This window comes from Zeus faber (assembly GCF_960531495.2).
Source record: "Zeus faber genome assembly, chromosome: 3".
NCBI lineage: Eukaryota > Metazoa > Chordata > Actinopteri > Zeiformes > Zeidae > Zeus > Zeus faber.
The window spans coordinates 32,834,053-32,851,340 of NC_137190.1; the positions used below are offsets into that span (position 1 = coordinate 32,834,053).

A 17,288-nucleotide genomic window follows, 5' to 3' on the forward strand; every position below is an offset into this window, starting at 1 on the left:
AACCAGGCAGTGATGTTGCCTGTCAGGATGCTCTCCACTGCTCCACGGTAGAAGGACTTGAGGATCCTCACCAAGACCCGGAATTTCCTCAGCTGCCTGAGGATCAGGCCCACAACAACGGTGTCGTCAGCAAACTCGATGATGGTGTGGAGCTGGACCTGGCCACACAGTCATGTGTGCTGAATCTGATATTACCCTGGACTTGGAGAACATTTCAAACAGCGGATTTCAAAATGAATTCACTTTTCTAAAACATGTATATTCTTGCTGTAAAAGCTTTTTTCAAAACATAAATACGTTCAACGTTCCCTCAAAACACAAGAACAAAGCAGTGATTGGCCCATTCCGCAGTATGTTAAGCAGCCATGTGGCTTTGGCTACTCCATTTGCATTCTGGGAGCTAGGTGAATGAAGCCAAGTCTGGGCAAAACTTTCAAGGCGATTATCTCAGGAACACAGTTTGCCACACTCTTGTCATTAACAAGTCATAGCTTTAGAAAATATTTGCTTGACTTGCACAAGTGACAGCTTGTTTGGAAGCTCTGATTCTACTCTTTTAAATGATGCAAAAAAGTCGAGAAAAAGAAAGTATGGGGGAAAAAATCATCTTAAACAACTCTCAATCTCACGGTTGGACGTCTTCGGCTCTCTGGGTCAGTTGAGGCCTTCCACTAGAGGGTATTGTTTCATCCAAAAAAGACTGTTCTCCCTTCAGTCAAGTCCCCATGTAGTACCTCACTGGATGTGGCCCAATTGGGAACTTCAGAGGCAGAGGTCCCTGGGTTTAAACCAATTTCTTTTCACATAATATGGCTTTGATGGAGAAACTGAGAAACACAGATGGGATCTTAGATCCTGTTTACACCTGGCATTTACATGCGTCTTTGGTGATCCTGTCACAGTTCAAGAGGTCATATATATATGCAGTGAAATGTCATGACACCCGGTGATTATACCCAATAAGCTCTATAAGCACTAAAAATACTAAAAATACAAAAATGTGCAGAGGACAGCTCTAAGGCCAGGTGTAAACGCACCCAGACCACTTTGAGGGCACATTAGGAGGTGATCTGGGCCACATTGACGTCCTCTGCGTAGTACGCACTCAAGGCCTCAAGTATTTACACAAAAACATCCAGTTTTTTTCTAAATTAAGTGCCATAGCAACAGAAATAACAGGTTAAGCGTTCATTCCATTACACAGTGATTGGGACAGTCACTCTAAAAACACTGTTTTTATTTGTTTTGGCTGGAGGCACGGGAACCAAAACACGCTGTGGACCTGAGATCGCTCCCTATCCATTACGCACTGATTGGAACATTAAAAAAAAAAAAAAAATGTTTCATACAAGTAGAAACTAATGAAAACAAATAGAGATAAAATAAAAACACAGGAAAACCGGCGTGGCACGCACGGCACACCGTTGTCTGGAGGAGGAAAAAAAACTCCACTCCAATTCTTTGGGTTCAGTTTACGTTTTCTCATTTTCCGTAAAAGTAAGAAACTAAGGAAACAAAATAAATCTGATTTGCATATGGAGCGGGGAAGTGAGATTTGATCACAGGCGGTTACTCGAGACATGTGGAGACGCATGTTAATGCCCGGTGTAAACAGAGCTTATATGAGCTGATTCAAACGTAGGTTGGCACATGTTTCAATTCATGACGTCCAAGATCTCCAAATGAACACGATCCCTCCTTGGCCAAGGCCACCAGCAGAGGAGGTAACACGTGTTCTTAGAAGCGTGTATTTCAGTGACAGTGCCCCTGTTTACACCTGGCATTTACAGTACATGCCGGTTGGGTGATCCAATCACAATTGGACATCTCTAAGTACGGGTGCAAACGCACCCAAGATGCATCAAGGACACTTTGGGGAGATCTGGGCTGTAGGAAGGAAGGAAATAGGAAACAAGATGAAAAAACAAATACATCTAAAATAAAAACACAGGAAGACTGGCGTGGCGTGTACGGCGCACGGCTGTCTAGAGGAGAAAAATCTCCACTCCAATTCTCTGAGTTATGTTCGTGTTGTTAATTTTCCAAACAAGTAAGAAAATCAAGAAACTAAATGAATCTGTTCAGCCTGAACCCTGCGCTGCATACGGTACACACGGCATCAAAATTTCCGTCTCTATTGTTTTGATTTGAACCTGCGCGCCAAGGTCATCGCATTTGGTCTTTGCAAATGTAAGTGATGTACCTGTTTATTTGCATATGGAGCAAGGAAGTGAGATCCGATCACAAGTGGTAACTCAAGACGCATGTGGAGTCTATTCTAATGCCAGGTGGGAACAGAAGTACTTAGGGCTGTCCACTTGTGATCAGGGCCAGTGTGTGTGTGTGTGTGTGTGTGTCTGTATCCACATCATGTCTCCCGCATAAGCTGATAACCCACCAACCTTGCCGTCAGCAGGATTAATAGGAACCTCTTCAGCCTTGTCATCCTCTTAGCAATGGTGGAAAGAAACTTTCTTGTTTAAAAAATATATATATTTTAGTAAAACTAAATGAACTGTACTGCCTAGTAGGTCATTTCCTCATTGAGCTTCCTTTCCAGTTGCTTCCCCAAAGGTGCCAAGTTGTCCATTGGGCAGCTATTACATGCCTATAGCCATTTTGGAAGGAGGAGCCTGCTTTTGAAGGATCGGTTTGCTATTTTTAAACCCAGGCCTTAATCAAATGTGGGTCCCGTTCATATAATGTAGCACATATACACAACAGCAACACACATACAATGGCAACACTTGGCTGTCGAGAAACTTACCACTCTGCTGCAACAGGACACTTCTACTCAAACGCGTTACATTGAACATGTTTTGAGTAATAGTAATACCTCATCAATAACTACTTTTTGCAATTGCAGCGGCACATTCAACATGTAGTGTTAGGTACGGTATCTTGCCAGTAGGAAGCAGCGCAACTCCCTGTTCCTTGTCTCTTCCGTTGGCACAGGTGTAGCCAAACAGCGAATTCAATAAGACCATAGTGTCATACGTGGCACGTGGTGTACAAGAGTTACTGTCTGGTGATCTGTCTTTCATATGTTCACGTTCGCAGCATTCCACTCACTCCTCTTCCCATTACAACAACACTAGAGCCTTCTTTCTACACCTCTCTCTCTCTCTCTCTCTCTCTCTCTCTCTCCCTCATCAGTCTTGCTCTATGCACTTTTTTTGTATTTGTGCTTACAGGGTACAATGTAATCAAGGAAAGGATGTAATCATAGGATCACTGTTTTTAATATTAATTTTATTTAAGGAAAACCAACAAATGATCACATGATTTACTCGTCGGGGCTTGAAAAATCGAAATCGACGTTGATAGTTCTATGCATCCTAAATGTAAATATTCATCCACTCCATTGTATTATCATCATTATTCTTACATTTGAATTCACGGCACAAAGGTAGTCTTTAAACATGGGGAACGTCGATTCTGTGTGATATTTGGTTATTGCCAAAATCTGATTCGGTCCAGTCCTATAAAACTATCACATACAAGGCTAAAAAAGGGTATTGGTATTGGAGAGTATTCATAATACAAACATCTGAAATAATATAGAGGCTAACATCCCACATAACACACTATGTTCTATTGACCCTAAAAAGCTTCTACGTCTACACTGATAAAGTAATGGATTGAATCACCACAGGTTCTCAGAAGAAAGTGTTATTAGAGCACCCCCCCTCACTCCGTATGAACTCTAGATGTCGTAACACTGGTTCAGTACTGGCAGGGTTGCTGTTCTCCTGATTGAACAGTATTTGCATCATTTCAAAGCCTTGAGGAAGAAGACAACTTTTCCCTCATAGGGGTCGTGGAAGTTTTCATAGCTGATCTTCTCAGAGACCACCCTGCACTGGATCTTGGCCGTTTTCTTTTCAACCAGGCTGAAGCGCACGGCCACCAGAGGGTTGACGTACTTGGGCTTCACAAACGGGAGAAAAGGGGAGGGGTTTGAAGACGGTTAACCAGGCGGAGGGTATTTGTAGCTGACTTCAAACCAGTTTCCGATGGCCCGTCCGTGGGCTGACGTATTTCATCCATATTGGAAGACGTTCTGAAGTATTAAATGAGCAGATATCTAACAAAGTTATTCAGTGCCTTTCTGTCCTTAATTGTGTTCGCCGTGTCGACGCCTACTTACCTGGGCCAGTCTGCCATAGTATGGGAAGTAGGATCGATCTAGAATTCCCTTTTCGGGGAAATATTCCATCTTTTCCACATTTTCTTGTCCGTCCTAGACACACACACACACACACACACACACACACACACACACACACACACACACACACACACACACACACACACCCACAGAGAATGTATCCGCGCATAATTTTATACAAACCGCACAAGTTGTTGCTTATTATACTTCTTAATCCAGTATGCGTTACTCACCAGCACGGTGCAGTTGACATGTAGGGGTTGGTCAGTTTGGTTAGAGGGCAGGAAGTTAATAATCTGAAAAGACAGCATTCAGTTGAGGCGCCTCACTCTTTGTTTTCTTTTGATTATTATTGTTTTTTTAATGCTTGGATCAAACATGGCCAACACTAAAGACAACCTCCCTTCTGGGTGAAATGGAAAGGTCCTTAGTTCTGCTTTCTCTCTTAGCGTACCCTGTTCATCTTGATGATGACGCAGGGCATGGTGCAGTTGTAGCCGAAGGTGGGGTCCTCGAGTCCTGAGCAAGGCCCGAGCGCGCTTTGCGGGAAGGGGCACGACCACTTGGTATGACCGGGGGCGTTAAAGCTATTCTGGATGAAGTACTTCCCTTTGGTGCAGTTGTGGTGACAGTCGTGCTGCAGAGTGTCGTTGTAGGCTGAGAGCAAGACGTTTGTAGATTTTACATATGGGTTAAAATTCTATCCTAAAGCCTCCTCTTCTGTGGCTCAATGGGGGACCCCCGATTTGAAACGGTACTCACGTTGCAGGAAGTCCTGGAGGCATTTGGACATCTTCATCCAGCTGGTCTTGTCGGATATGTTGTAGGTGATCTCAACCTGCTCCTCCCCGTAGGTGTCGGGCCACACCATCACCCCTTGCCCCGTCAAAACCCACACACACACACACACACACACATGAGGGTCTGGGCCGAGATAATTCTTTCCTTATCCACTTAATATTTCGTGGGGGGTTGGTTTCACCTGGCGACTTGAGCTGGTCTTGGTAATCGGGGGCGTACGGGTCCAATGTGTACATAAGCACCCAGATGGCCAGGGAGAAGAGAGCGGTCATCACCACGTAGAACGCCGCGTAGTACAGACTGATGTACACTGTGTGTGTGTGGGGGGGGGCAGGACAATTACACATGATGTACTTTACAAGCAGTAATGCCAAAGAGAAGAGTTTATGTAAGTTATGAATGCAGTTGTGTTTGAGTTAACCGAGATCACCAAGGTCGAGGCGTCTCTCTCACTCTCAAGCTTATCTTCCACCTCTGCTTATCTCCGCACCAGCCGCCCCAATGTTATTCAAAGGACAAGAAGAAGTCATACGCTCGGGTGCTCACGTGTAAGCACACACACAGATGTGGGCTCACATGCCCTTGTGTGTGTGTGTGTGTGTGCCTGCCTGCCTGCCTGCCTGCCTGCCTGCCTAAAGGCATTTCTGAAGATCATTTTGTTCCATCTTGTGAAAAGATCCATTTATGGACCTTAAAGTCCTAGGTCATAAGTACCCTGGAGTCAGCTTTGAGTCAGCTTTGCTCAAACCAAGAAGTCATTGTCAAAATGTGAATGTGACCCGGCGACCCGAGTTATTTGTCAAAATAAAAGAAAAAAAGAAATCAAGTTTTTTACATTGGTACAGCACATACAAATGTCAAATCCCTAAACTGGAAAATAACAGGTTTACTCAAAAAGGAAGAGATATCTGTGTTCCTACAGAAGGGAGGAGTAAGGATCTCTACTCTATCTTCCTCTACTCTACCTCGACCCTACCTTTACTCGACTCTACCTCTACCCTCTACTGGACCTCTACTGTACCTTTCTCTAACTGTACTCCCACCTCTACCTCTGCATATCCCAACATCAACCCTTCTACTTCTGCTCTTACATCCCTCTACTCTATTTGGCTCTCTTCTACCTCTACCTTGCTCTTACTTTACTCTACCTCTACCTCTACATACCCCTACCTCTACTCGACCTCTACTCTACCTTCCTCTAACTGTACTCTACCACTACCTCTGCATATCCCTACCTCTTCTCTTCTACCCTACCTTTACCCTACTCTACCTCTACCCCTCTTCCCCTAGTCTTACCTCCCTCAACTCTACTAGGCTCTACTCTACCACTACCTCTACTGTACCTTCCTCTAACCTTACTCTACCTCTACCTCTGCATACCCCTACCTCTACTCGACCTCTGCTCTACTTCTACCATCCTGTAACTACTTTACCTGCTCTGCTCTACCTCTATATCTATCTCTACTCTACTCATTAATACATTTAAGAAATTAATTGAATAATTAATAAATCAATTAATTTGTTAGTTATTTATCTAGAAATTAATGAGCCAGCAATTTTCAACAATATCTTCATGAAACCATGAACATGAAATTGTTTAATATTTTGTTGATATGAAGACATATATATGATATAAAATGTTGCCTATTTTTTATTGATAACCTGTTTTCATAGGTGTTAATTCATTGACTCATGAGACGATAGCCCCAAAGTTTACCTTCCTCAGAAGTAACATTCTGCTAGTAGGTAAGGGTGCTTGAGCACTTCAAAATAAAACAAAAAAAAATGTCCCCACGTGTTGGCTTTCTTTATCCAATAATTCCTGCCTCCTCCCTCGGGCTGGGTATTGTTTAAAAAATTACGACACCAGTACCAGTACCCTTAAAGTGATACCGATACCAATAGAGTACTTCATTCAATAGCTTTTTTTTCCTCTGTACCCATCATGTGAAAGGAAGCATTCAGCTGCATAAAATGCCACCACTCCTCCCCATCCAATTCATTTGAACACAAATACATTTTGAAAGTGTTCAAATCATTGAAATATTTAATTAATAACCGTACAAAACTGTACAACGAAGTATTTGGGCAGTGTCATTTTAGACAAATAGCCAGTACAGGGGTAATGATTACAGCGAGATAAACCTCTTTCACTGTTCACATGGACGCCTGACTGCTGTTTTAAGACAGACTTAAAGACAACATTTTGAACCTATCCTTTAACAGACTGTTAAAGGATACTGTGTTCAGACTCTACCGTAGCTGCTGCTGCAGTAGTGAGCCAATCACCCATCACATTAAACTAAAGAACGCTTGCGGTGAGTGATCGTTTGACTGGAGCAGTTTTGATACTACTTGGTATTGGGTTATTTCAGTCGATACCTTAAAGGTATTGAGTACCAATACACAGCTCTACTCCTCCCTGACAGTAATTTAAAATACCACATCAAGTCTTGTGAGACTTCCTTTCATTCCATTCCTACCCCATTTCTCTGGAGTCCTGCCCATGAATGTCCCATTGTCTGAGTTCCAGACAAAGTGTCCAAAGTCTTCGCAGCGCTGGCCACAGGTCCTCTTCTCCTTCAAGGTGGCCATGATGAGGCTGGAAACACGCGACGATCCACAGCACAGTTATTTTACGTACTCTTCCTCTGCACCTCACCTTTCCTTTTCACTAACCGTGTCCCAAAGAAACTAAAGCTTTTATTAGTTTTTGTTTATTTTCCCCTCGTCTTTCCTCTCCTCTCCGGTGCTGATGTCTTTTTGCTATTGTCTTGCTCCTTGATCTCCTTCTCCTACTCCTTAAAAGTTGAATCTCGCCCGTGGGCCCTGCACCTCAGAGGTTGAGGCCTTATCTTTCATACCATATTTATATGGCCACGATAAGGCTGCTGTCGCTCGTGTACGGGGAAAACAAAGGCCTGGCCAACGTAGAAATAGGGAAAACTTTCCCCGTGCAAGTGTCCTTTACCCCTTGTGGTTGAAATGTAGAGAATCACCTTGAGCAGTTGGTATAACTTTACCAGGAGTGCAACAAGTAGGTTAGTTTGTGTGATATCAGTCATAATATTAATGAGCCACCCATGAAAAGTCCAGATACAATGTCAGTCCACAAGGAATTGGCTGAAACTGAAAAAGCCCAGTGCTTTCAACCTCCAAACATGAGATGTTGTATGTTCATATTCATATTAACATGTATGAACATTTTGACAGTGTGCCTCGCCCCCGTTGCTCCTCCAACTTAGGAAATTCCCCTTTTCCGTTCCCTCAGTGTTGTACCCTGCTCTATTGTTTGGCAGCGTGCCCGTGGATGAGCCCAGGATAACGTCTTATAGAGTTAGCGGACAAAGCCCCTTAGAGAAAGTTGATGAGTCAGATGGATGTGTGTGTGTGTGTGTGTGTGTGTGTGTGTGTGTGTGTGAGAGAGTCTGTATTGGAGTGTGATCCTATAGTCTCAAATTCTGCGATATCCTTGCTGAGAGCTCACTCTCTCGTGTCTTGCGCGTGTGACAGACAAACGGTACTTTCTACTCCCTGGAAAATCTTCCGTCCTGTCTGGGGTTCTGGAGAGTCCTCCCCCTGACTGAGTCTGTTGCCACCGGAGAGCTGGTTATTTTGATTCATTTCATAACTCTTCTTCCTTTCCGCTGTATCACCATGGATATCGGTGACTTGACAACGGTGGTGGCCAACTCTGCCTATATCTCAGCCCGAGGGAGCTTCGACGGCACCGCCAACCCGGCGGCCAACCGGGACAAGAAGTACCACGCCCGGCTCAAGCTGCCGCACATCACAGTGTGCGAGGGCCTCAGGGAGACCCTGGACTTGGGCTTCCAGTCGGTCTGCGTGGAGCAGCCCATCGGGAAGCGCCTCTTCCAGGAATTCCTCGACTCCAACAACGAGTACAGGGGTACGTGCCGTCTGTGGAAGGACATTGAGGCCTACAACATGGCCGAGGACGAGGACAGGGCCAAGAAGGCGGCCAATATATTATCCCGCTACATGGAGCCCGGCGTCAAATATTTCTGCCCCTTCCTGCCGGAGAATGGCATCACCAAGGTAAAAGAGAAACACCTGGAGGCCGGGGACGACCTCCTCAACGAGACCATGGAGAACGTGATGGACTTCCTGAAGGAAGTGCCCTACACCTTCTTCCTGGAGAGCATGTACCTGAAGAGGTTCCTGCAGTGGAAGTGGCTGGAGATGCAGCCCATGGGAGAGGACTGGTTCCTGGACTTTCGCGTGTTGGGCAAAGGCGGTTTCGGGGAGGTATCTGCGTGTCAAACGAAGGCCACCGGGAAACTGTACGCCTGCAAGAAGCTCAACAAGAAGAGGCTGAAGAAGAGGAAAGGCTACGAGGTGAGGGCAGCTGGTCAGCTCTCACTGACAAATGACGTGTTGAGCTGTTGATTGTTGCGTATGGTTTTACCCTGAATCTCCTTTTTCTTATGCTTTTCTGATGCACATTCAAGATTCAAGATTTTTATTTGTCACATACATATACATACTTTCATACATATATGCAGTGAAATGTAATGAAACGTCCATGTCCTGAAACATCCCTTAGCTTAACAAAAGCATTAACTAGAAGCACAGGGTGTTGTGATTAGGACATTAATGACCAGACAAATACTCTGACCTTCAGTTGAACATCTTAGTGGCTAAGATTATGGCTCTGATTGCATAAGACTATTACTCAGATCTATTATGCAATTTGGTAATAGTGACATTTAAGCTTTATTGTCCTGATATGAAACATTTTGGTTATTGAATTTGGCGTAATTCATGATAGTTGAGTGCACTCATTCCACGGTTATTTTTGGTGAAAAGTCCACGCTAGTTTCTACTTTTGCCACAATTGATTCTGATTTTAGAGAAAAATAAGATAATATAAATCTCTCAATTAAAATTTCAAGATTCAAGATTTCAAGAGGTTTATTTGTGACATACATATACATACGTTCATACATATATGCAGTGAAATGTCTTGGCAACGCACCCGGAGATTATGCACAATAGTTTTAAACCGACATAATAGCTAACTTAATAACTACCGAGCAACTAACTGAAACTAACTGATTCCTAAAACGTAATGCAGTTAGTCATTACAGTAGTATTAATAAAACAACATTTAAATAAAATAAGACCCAAATAGATAAAGATGTTTGTTTGTTTTTCATCTCTAGTCCTCCTTTCTATTTTGAATGGAAAGTTATCCATTAGATGTGGGTTTGATGTTTTGTCATGTACAGTACCTTCAGCTTAAGTGATGGCTATCGTATAGTATTAGAACAGCCTGAGCTCCTCCTAAAGTGCTGTTACTTCTGTGTTAATAAGTGGAACACCAGGTGAAGATTTTGCATATTGCATACTGGGGACACCTCACAAGACCTGCTGTTTTAGTGATGCTCTGACCCAGTCCAGTCGTCTAGCCATCACAATTTTTCCTTTGTCAAAGTCGCTCAGATCCTTACGCTTGTCCATTTTTCCTGCTTCCAACACATCAACTTCAAGAACCGACTGTTCACCTGCTGCCTAATATATCCCACAGCTTGACAGGTGCCATTGGAACAACATGATCAATGTTATTCACTTCACATGTCAGTGGTCTTAATGTTGTGGCTGATCGGTGTATGTGTGTGTATATGTATTAATATACTTCAAGATTCAAGATTCAAGATTTTTATTAGTCACTTACATATACATACTTTCATACATATATGCAGTGAAATGTAATGCAACGCACCCGGTGATAACACACAATTTGTCAGAGGAAAAATTTCTAATAGCCCAACTAACTGACTCCTAAAACGTAATACAGTAAGTCGAATACTTATAGAATAAAATAAAAATATATAGAATAAAATAAAATACAATTAAAAATAAAATGAAATAAAATGGAATAGATAGAGGGAATATGCTTATGTATATGGAATAGACAATTATGTATATACAGATATGTGCATTAAAGTGGCATGTGAATAAAGTTAGGTAGTGATTGGGATAATACAGCACAGTATACAACAGTACGGCGCAGCAATACGGCATCACGAACAACCCAGAACAGTGATACAGTATGCGGTACAGTATGCTACATATAGTACAGAAGGTAGTGGAGCCTAGTGTGTGGCTCAGTTAGGACCCCTGGTGAGGTCAGCATTGACAGAACTTATGGCTTGTGGGGAAAAAACTCCGTCTCAGTCTTTCTGTTCTCACTGTGTGACTGTGGAGGCGCTTGCCTGACCGCAGCAGCTGAAACAGTCCGTTGTTGGGGTAATGAGGATCCTTCATGATCCTACGGGCTCTGCTACTACTGTATGTGTATATATATATATATATATATATATATATATATATATATACTATATGTGTGTGTGTATGTATGTGTGTGTGTGTATGCATGCGTGTGTGCGTGTGTGTGTGTGTGTGTGTATATATATATATATACAGCATATATATACAGTACTGTGCAAAAGTTTTAGGCACTTTAGATGTTTCTCAAAAAACATTTATCTTAGACATTATTTTATTCCTTCTGCAATAGGGTGTCAATATGTCTGTAGCGTGACAACAAATTCAAACATACAACCAGAGCCACAAAGAACTATCCTCAGCGAAAAGAAGGAGGAGTCCAAGGAGTCCTGCGATGGTATGGCCCCCACAGAGCCCTGATCTCAATGTCATCGAGTCAGTCTGGGTTTACATAAAGAGACAAAAGAAATTGATACAGCCTAAATCCACAGAAGAACCGTGGCAAGTTCTCCAAGATGCTTGGAACAACCTACCCGCCTTAAAAGACTGTACAAGAGTGCCTAGGAGGAATGGTGATGTTTTAAAGGCAAAGGGTGACACCAAATATTGATTTCATTAAGGTTTTTCCTGTTTACCGCACTTTCTATGTTTTTAATTGAGAAATAAAAAACTATTCATGGCATTCTTTTTTAAAGCATCCTCACTTTACAGCATTTTTTCACAAGTGCCTAAAATGTTTGCACAGTACTGTGTGTGTGTGTGTGTGTGTGTGTGTGTGTGTGTGTGTGTGTGTATATACTGTATATACTTATCAAGCTTACACTCCTTCCCCAGCAGAGGTGCATACTACTTGACTTATGGCGGTGCTTTCGGTCTGATATGGTTAATTTGCTTTAGTGAAGAGACACATTATCCATGATTGTCAAGGTCTCACATCAAAACGGCTATTTTCCAAAACGGTTTACAGTAAGTGCATTTGTCGGTAGAAGTCAAAACCAATGCACATGACTTAGTTAGTAAAGCTGAGATGAGGTTAGAGAGATAAGGTTCTGCAGACCAGGAAAGGACTATAACATGAGCAGGTGCTCCAGCTAAGATCAACTAAAATTCAGATTAGGGTAAGGTTGAGTGTCCTTCTGAAGCGGAGAGGTCAGTAGGTGTTCTTGAAGGTCTATCTTGAAGAGATGGCTCTTCATTCCCCTGTGAAAAATTCTTCTCCTGACAGAAAATGAAAACCTTTGTTGGCTATCCAGAGTTCTGAAGGAAACAAACAAAAAAATGTGTCCCCTCTCCTCCAGGGGGCCATGGTAGAGAAGAGGATCCTGGCTCGTGTCCACAGCAGGTTCATCGTGTCCCTCGCTTATGCGTTTCAGTCCAAGACGGAGCTCTGTCTGATCATGACTATCATGAATGGAGGAGATTTAAGGTGAGTCGTAGTAGTTAACACTGACTTTAAGCCTATCCATCGACAATTCCTACTTATGCCCCAAATATTCTACACAATCGTTTTTGGGTTGGGGTTAGGTTTAGGGGTTATCGCAATGAATTATTTTCATTTGATGCCATTGGAAACACATCTAGGTGAAATAATCTTGTGAAAAGGCTTATTTATGGCTAAAGGTTTGGCAGGCTCTGAATAACTGGATGAAAAATGAAGGTCTGAATAGCATAGCTCCTTTAGATGCTTTCAAATGGTCATACCTCCAAACTGATCTCTCCTTCTCCCTTTCCATTCTACCCAGGTATCACATCTACAATGTGGACGAGAACAACCCGGGGTTTGACGAGCCCCGGGCGTGCTACTACACCGCCCAGATCATCCAGGGCATGGAGCACCTGCACCGGAAGAGAATTATCTACAGGGACCTCAAACCTGAGAACGTGCTGCTGGACAACGAAGGTGACCTGTGTCTTTGTGTTACATTTTACATTTCATGCATTTCAACTTTGCTAACTTTCTTTACGGCATGTAAAGACTTGACTTTAGTGCCGAAGTCACATTTGCACTCCACAAATAACATAGACACGCCTTATTACCGCTTGACGCTTTGATACCGTTTCCCCCACGAAGACAAGGACATCTTTGGTTTATCGCCTGAACGAAAGGCTAATGAGTTGAGAGATGTGGTCCACACGCGTACCTGTGACGCAAACTTGATATCCTGCCATTGTTTGCTCACGCAGGTAATGTCCGTATCTCTGACCTTGGACTGGCCGTGGAGTTGGCTGACGACCAGAGCAAGATCAAGGGCTACGCCGGAACTCCAGGTACGGGTCAAATAACCGCAGATCAACCCCGCTACAACGATCCACTCTCTCACCTGGTATTAGTTCAGCTTAGCTTAGTTTAGTTTAGTTCAGTTTAGGTATTTTTTGCTGGTAATGTCAGCATCAGTTTATTGCTGTCAGGTTCTCTCGCATGCAAATGACTCATGGTTCGTTGGGTCAAAGAGTCATGGACAAACCCCAATTCCAATGAAGTTGGGACGTTGTGTAAAATGTAAATAAAAACAGAATACAATGATTTGCAAATCCTTTTCAAGATATATTCAAATGAATACACTACAAAGAGAGGATATTTAATGTTCAAACTGATAAACTTCATTGTTTTTTTGCAAATATTCACTAATTTTGAATTTGATGCCTGCAACACGTTCCAAAAAAGCTGGGACAGGGGCAACAAAAGACTGGGAAAGTTGAGGAATGCTCATAAAACACCTGAAACAAGTGAGTGTCTTGATTGGGTATAAAAGGAGCATCCCCGAAAGGCTCAGTCGTTCACAAGCAGGGATGGGGCGAGGTTCACCACCTTGTGAACAACTGCGTGAGCAAATAGTCCAACAGTTTAAGAACAACGTTTCTCAACGTACTATTCCAAGGAATTAAGGGATTTCATCATCTAGAGTCCATAATATCATTTAAAAAGATTCTGAGAATCTGGAGAAATCTCTGCATGTAAGCAGAGCTCATCTGAGATGGACTGACGCAAAGTGGAAAAGTGTGCTGTGGTCTGACGAGTGGCTTCTTAGTAAAAGAGTGCAGGTAGTAAACTGGCCTGCCTGCAGTCCAGACCTGTCTCCCATTGAAAATATGTGGCGCATTATGAAGCGCAAAATACGACAAGGGAGACCCCGGACTGTTGAGCAACTGAAGTCGTACATCAAGCAAGAATGGGAAAGAATTCCACCTACGATGCCTTTAACAATTAGTGTCCTCAGTTCCCAAACGCTTATTGAGTGTTGTTAAAAGGAAAGGTGATGTAACACAGTGGTAAACATGCCCTGTCCCAGGTTTTTAGGAACATGTTGAAGGCATCAAATTCAAAATGGGTGAATATTTGCAAAAAAAACAATAAAGTTTATCAGTTTGAACATAAAAAATATCTTGTCTTTGCAAATCATTGTATTCTGTTTTTATTTACATTTTACACAACGTCCCAACTTCATTGGCATTGGGGTTTGTACAATGTGGTCAACAAGGTTCAATTTGGAGGACCAAATTCAGTTCAAAACAGTTCTCATATGACACGATGGAGGCAAAAGTTTATAACCCCCCCCTATTTTTAAAATCTGCAGGTTTTATGGCGCCGGAGCTGCTGAAAGGGGAAGAGTATGACTACTCTGTGGATTATTTTGCTCTTGGAGTCACGCTCTACGAGTTCATGGCGGCCAAGGGGCCCTTCAGGACTCGAGGAGAGAAGGTAATGCAACAGCTTTTGCCTCCTGTCAGTCAACATGTTTTTGACCCTGTCACATTTTTGTCCAAATGCTCTCCAGATATTGATAAATGGTCCTTGTGTCTTCTTGAAACATTAAATATTACATAGCGTCACTTGACACGGAGCTGAGCAGGCTTGCTTTGGTGGTCCAACAATGCCTGCTTGTGGTGTCATGGGGTATTACTATTAATAAATTAGGTGTCCAGGTATGAGCCATTGGCTGCTCTGTACGATCACATTCATTCTAAATTAAACATAAACACTGCCCAAGCTAATTTCACACTGTATGTGTAGTGACAGCGGTGCAGAAATGATTTATTCATTCGGGTAACATTAAAGAAATAGACACTGGTGCCAAAGATTACACACATTTTAGTGTTTTTAGTATTTTTAGAGCTTATAGAGCTTATTCCGCGTAATCACTGGGTGTCATGACATTTCACTGCATATATATATATGACCGTATGTATATGTATGTGACAAATAATCTCTTGAACTTGAACTTGAACTTGAACACCATGGCTATGCTATCAATCTGTATATTTTTGCTTTACCAATTTTCTTTTTTTAATGCTGGAAATACTCTGTTGAAAGGTTTGGTTTATTGCTATATTGGTTTGAAATCGCTGAAAAGGATCCTTTTAATAAGATATTTTATTTTTGGCTCACTGATGTCGAAGCGGTTAACTGCTGAAGTAGCAAAATTCATCGTAGAATCCCAAGGAATTTTACGATACGACGGCAATAATTAGGCAATGCCATATTTACTCTGTATAGCACTTATTCCCAGAGTTTTAATAGACTTTAAAAAGTACAGGACATACAGCACAAACAGCTTGGTAAGAAATTCATGGTTAACTTAGTACAAATAAATAAAGAGAGGGGAAATAGAACCGATCACAAGAATTAGAACATTCAAAAACACAGCGTGTGTGTTAAGCGGAATGGCCACGGGCCAGGCCCAGAGCTGATCAATAATACAGTTGATGTCAGCAGAGCGGAGCAGGTGAAACCAGAGCTTCCCGGATGCGGATTGGCCCAATAGCCTCCTTCCCTCTCTCGGGAATCTTCTGTCAATCCACTGGAAGAGGATGTGAACATTGTTTAAGTAAAATGTAAAGATCAGAGTTATACTACTCTTACTACTACAAATAATATTGAATATCATATATAGGGAATAAAGAAGGAATAAAACCATTAATAAGTTCAAGTAATTCAGGTTACAGTTGATCGATACAAGACAGGAAATCCAGCCTTGTTTTGGAACCAACGTGTTTCACCGATGTCTCTCCAAAATTAGGGTTTAGTGTGCCGGGTTTGGGTGCCCCCAGGAATATCGGCAAAACCTGCACTTGCAGAGCAAGACTGAAATAATGGGCCTTTCTTCTCGCTACTCCTCAAGGTGGAGAACAAGGTGGTGAAGAAGCGCATTCTGAACGATCCGGTGACCTTCCCGGAGCAGTTCAGCGAACACGCACGGTCCATCTGCGACAGCCTGCTCTGCAAAGAGGTGGACAAGCGGCTGGGCTTCAAGGACGGCTCCTGCAACGAGCTCCGGGCGCATCCCTTCTTCAGCGACATCAACTGGAGGAAGCTGGACGCAGGTGTGTGTGTGTGTGTGTGTGTGTGTGTGTGTGTGTGTGTGTGTGTGTGTGTGTGTGTGTGTGTGTGTGTGTGTGTGTGTGTGTGTGTGTGTGTGTGTGTGTGTGTGTGTGTGAGAGAGAGAAGGGGTTCGAGAAAATAAACCATGGAAAGAACCTTTGCTGTCCTGCTTCCTCCTCAGGCATCCTGCTGCCCCCCTTTGTTCCCGACTCCAAGACGGTGTATGCCAAGGACATTGACGCTGTGGGTGCCTTCTCCACGGTGAAGGGCGTGCAACTGGAAGACCCTGACCGGGACTTCTTCGACGAGTTCGCCTCGGGCAACATCGCCATCCCCTGGCAGGAGGAGATGATCGAGACGGGGCTCTATGGCGAGCTGACGGTGTGGGGCCCCACCGGTGCACTGCCCAACGACCTGCGCCGCGAATCCATCCTGGAGCCGCCGCCCAAGTCCTCCACCTGCACCGTCTGCTGAGGTCACAGAGCACTTGTCCCCGTCCATGCGACGTCTGGTTGGGCCGCACTAACAGACAAATACGGGTGCCCCAGAAAGTTGCAAAGATCTCACGTTTTGATAGAACTTTCACTTTACAATAAGCCATATCAACACAGTTACCTACATGCCCCAGCACTGTTTTAGGGCCTACTTGCTTAAATGTTGTGCCGTGTGCCAGTGTTTCCCAACATTTTTTCTGCCACGGCACTTATTACAATGAAAAATAATCCCCCGGCACACTACTATCCT

At 43.2% G+C, this 17,288-nt stretch overlaps 2 protein-coding genes across 2 annotated transcripts; one reads left to right on the plus strand and one right to left on the minus strand.

The window, feature by feature from the left end:
* Window positions 1–3,772: 3,772 nt before the first annotated feature.
* On the minus strand, window positions 3,773–7,567 carry LOC307228092 (potassium-transporting ATPase subunit beta-like; the record flags this gene model as incomplete). Its single annotated transcript, XM_079997611.1, has 7 exons — window positions 3,773–3,931; window positions 4,151–4,243; window positions 4,405–4,467; window positions 4,626–4,828; window positions 4,934–5,047; window positions 5,154–5,282; window positions 7,456–7,567. 7 exons carry the CDS (start codon window positions 7,565–7,567, stop codon window positions 3,773–3,775), a joined length of 873 nt encoding a protein of 290 aa, XP_079853737.1.
* Window positions 7,568–8,629: 1,062 nt separating this feature from the next.
* Window positions 8,630–17,018, plus strand: grk1a (G protein-coupled receptor kinase 1 a; the record flags this gene model as incomplete). The annotated part of the gene is made up of 7 exons (XM_079998058.1): window positions 8,630–9,331; window positions 12,523–12,650; window positions 12,967–13,124; window positions 13,409–13,492; window positions 14,800–14,924; window positions 16,345–16,546; window positions 16,726–17,018. The coding sequence occupies 7 exons, from the start codon at window positions 8,630–8,632 to the stop codon at window positions 17,016–17,018; spliced, it is 1,692 nt and encodes a 563-aa protein (XP_079854184.1).
* Window positions 17,019–17,288: the final 270 nt, after the last annotated feature.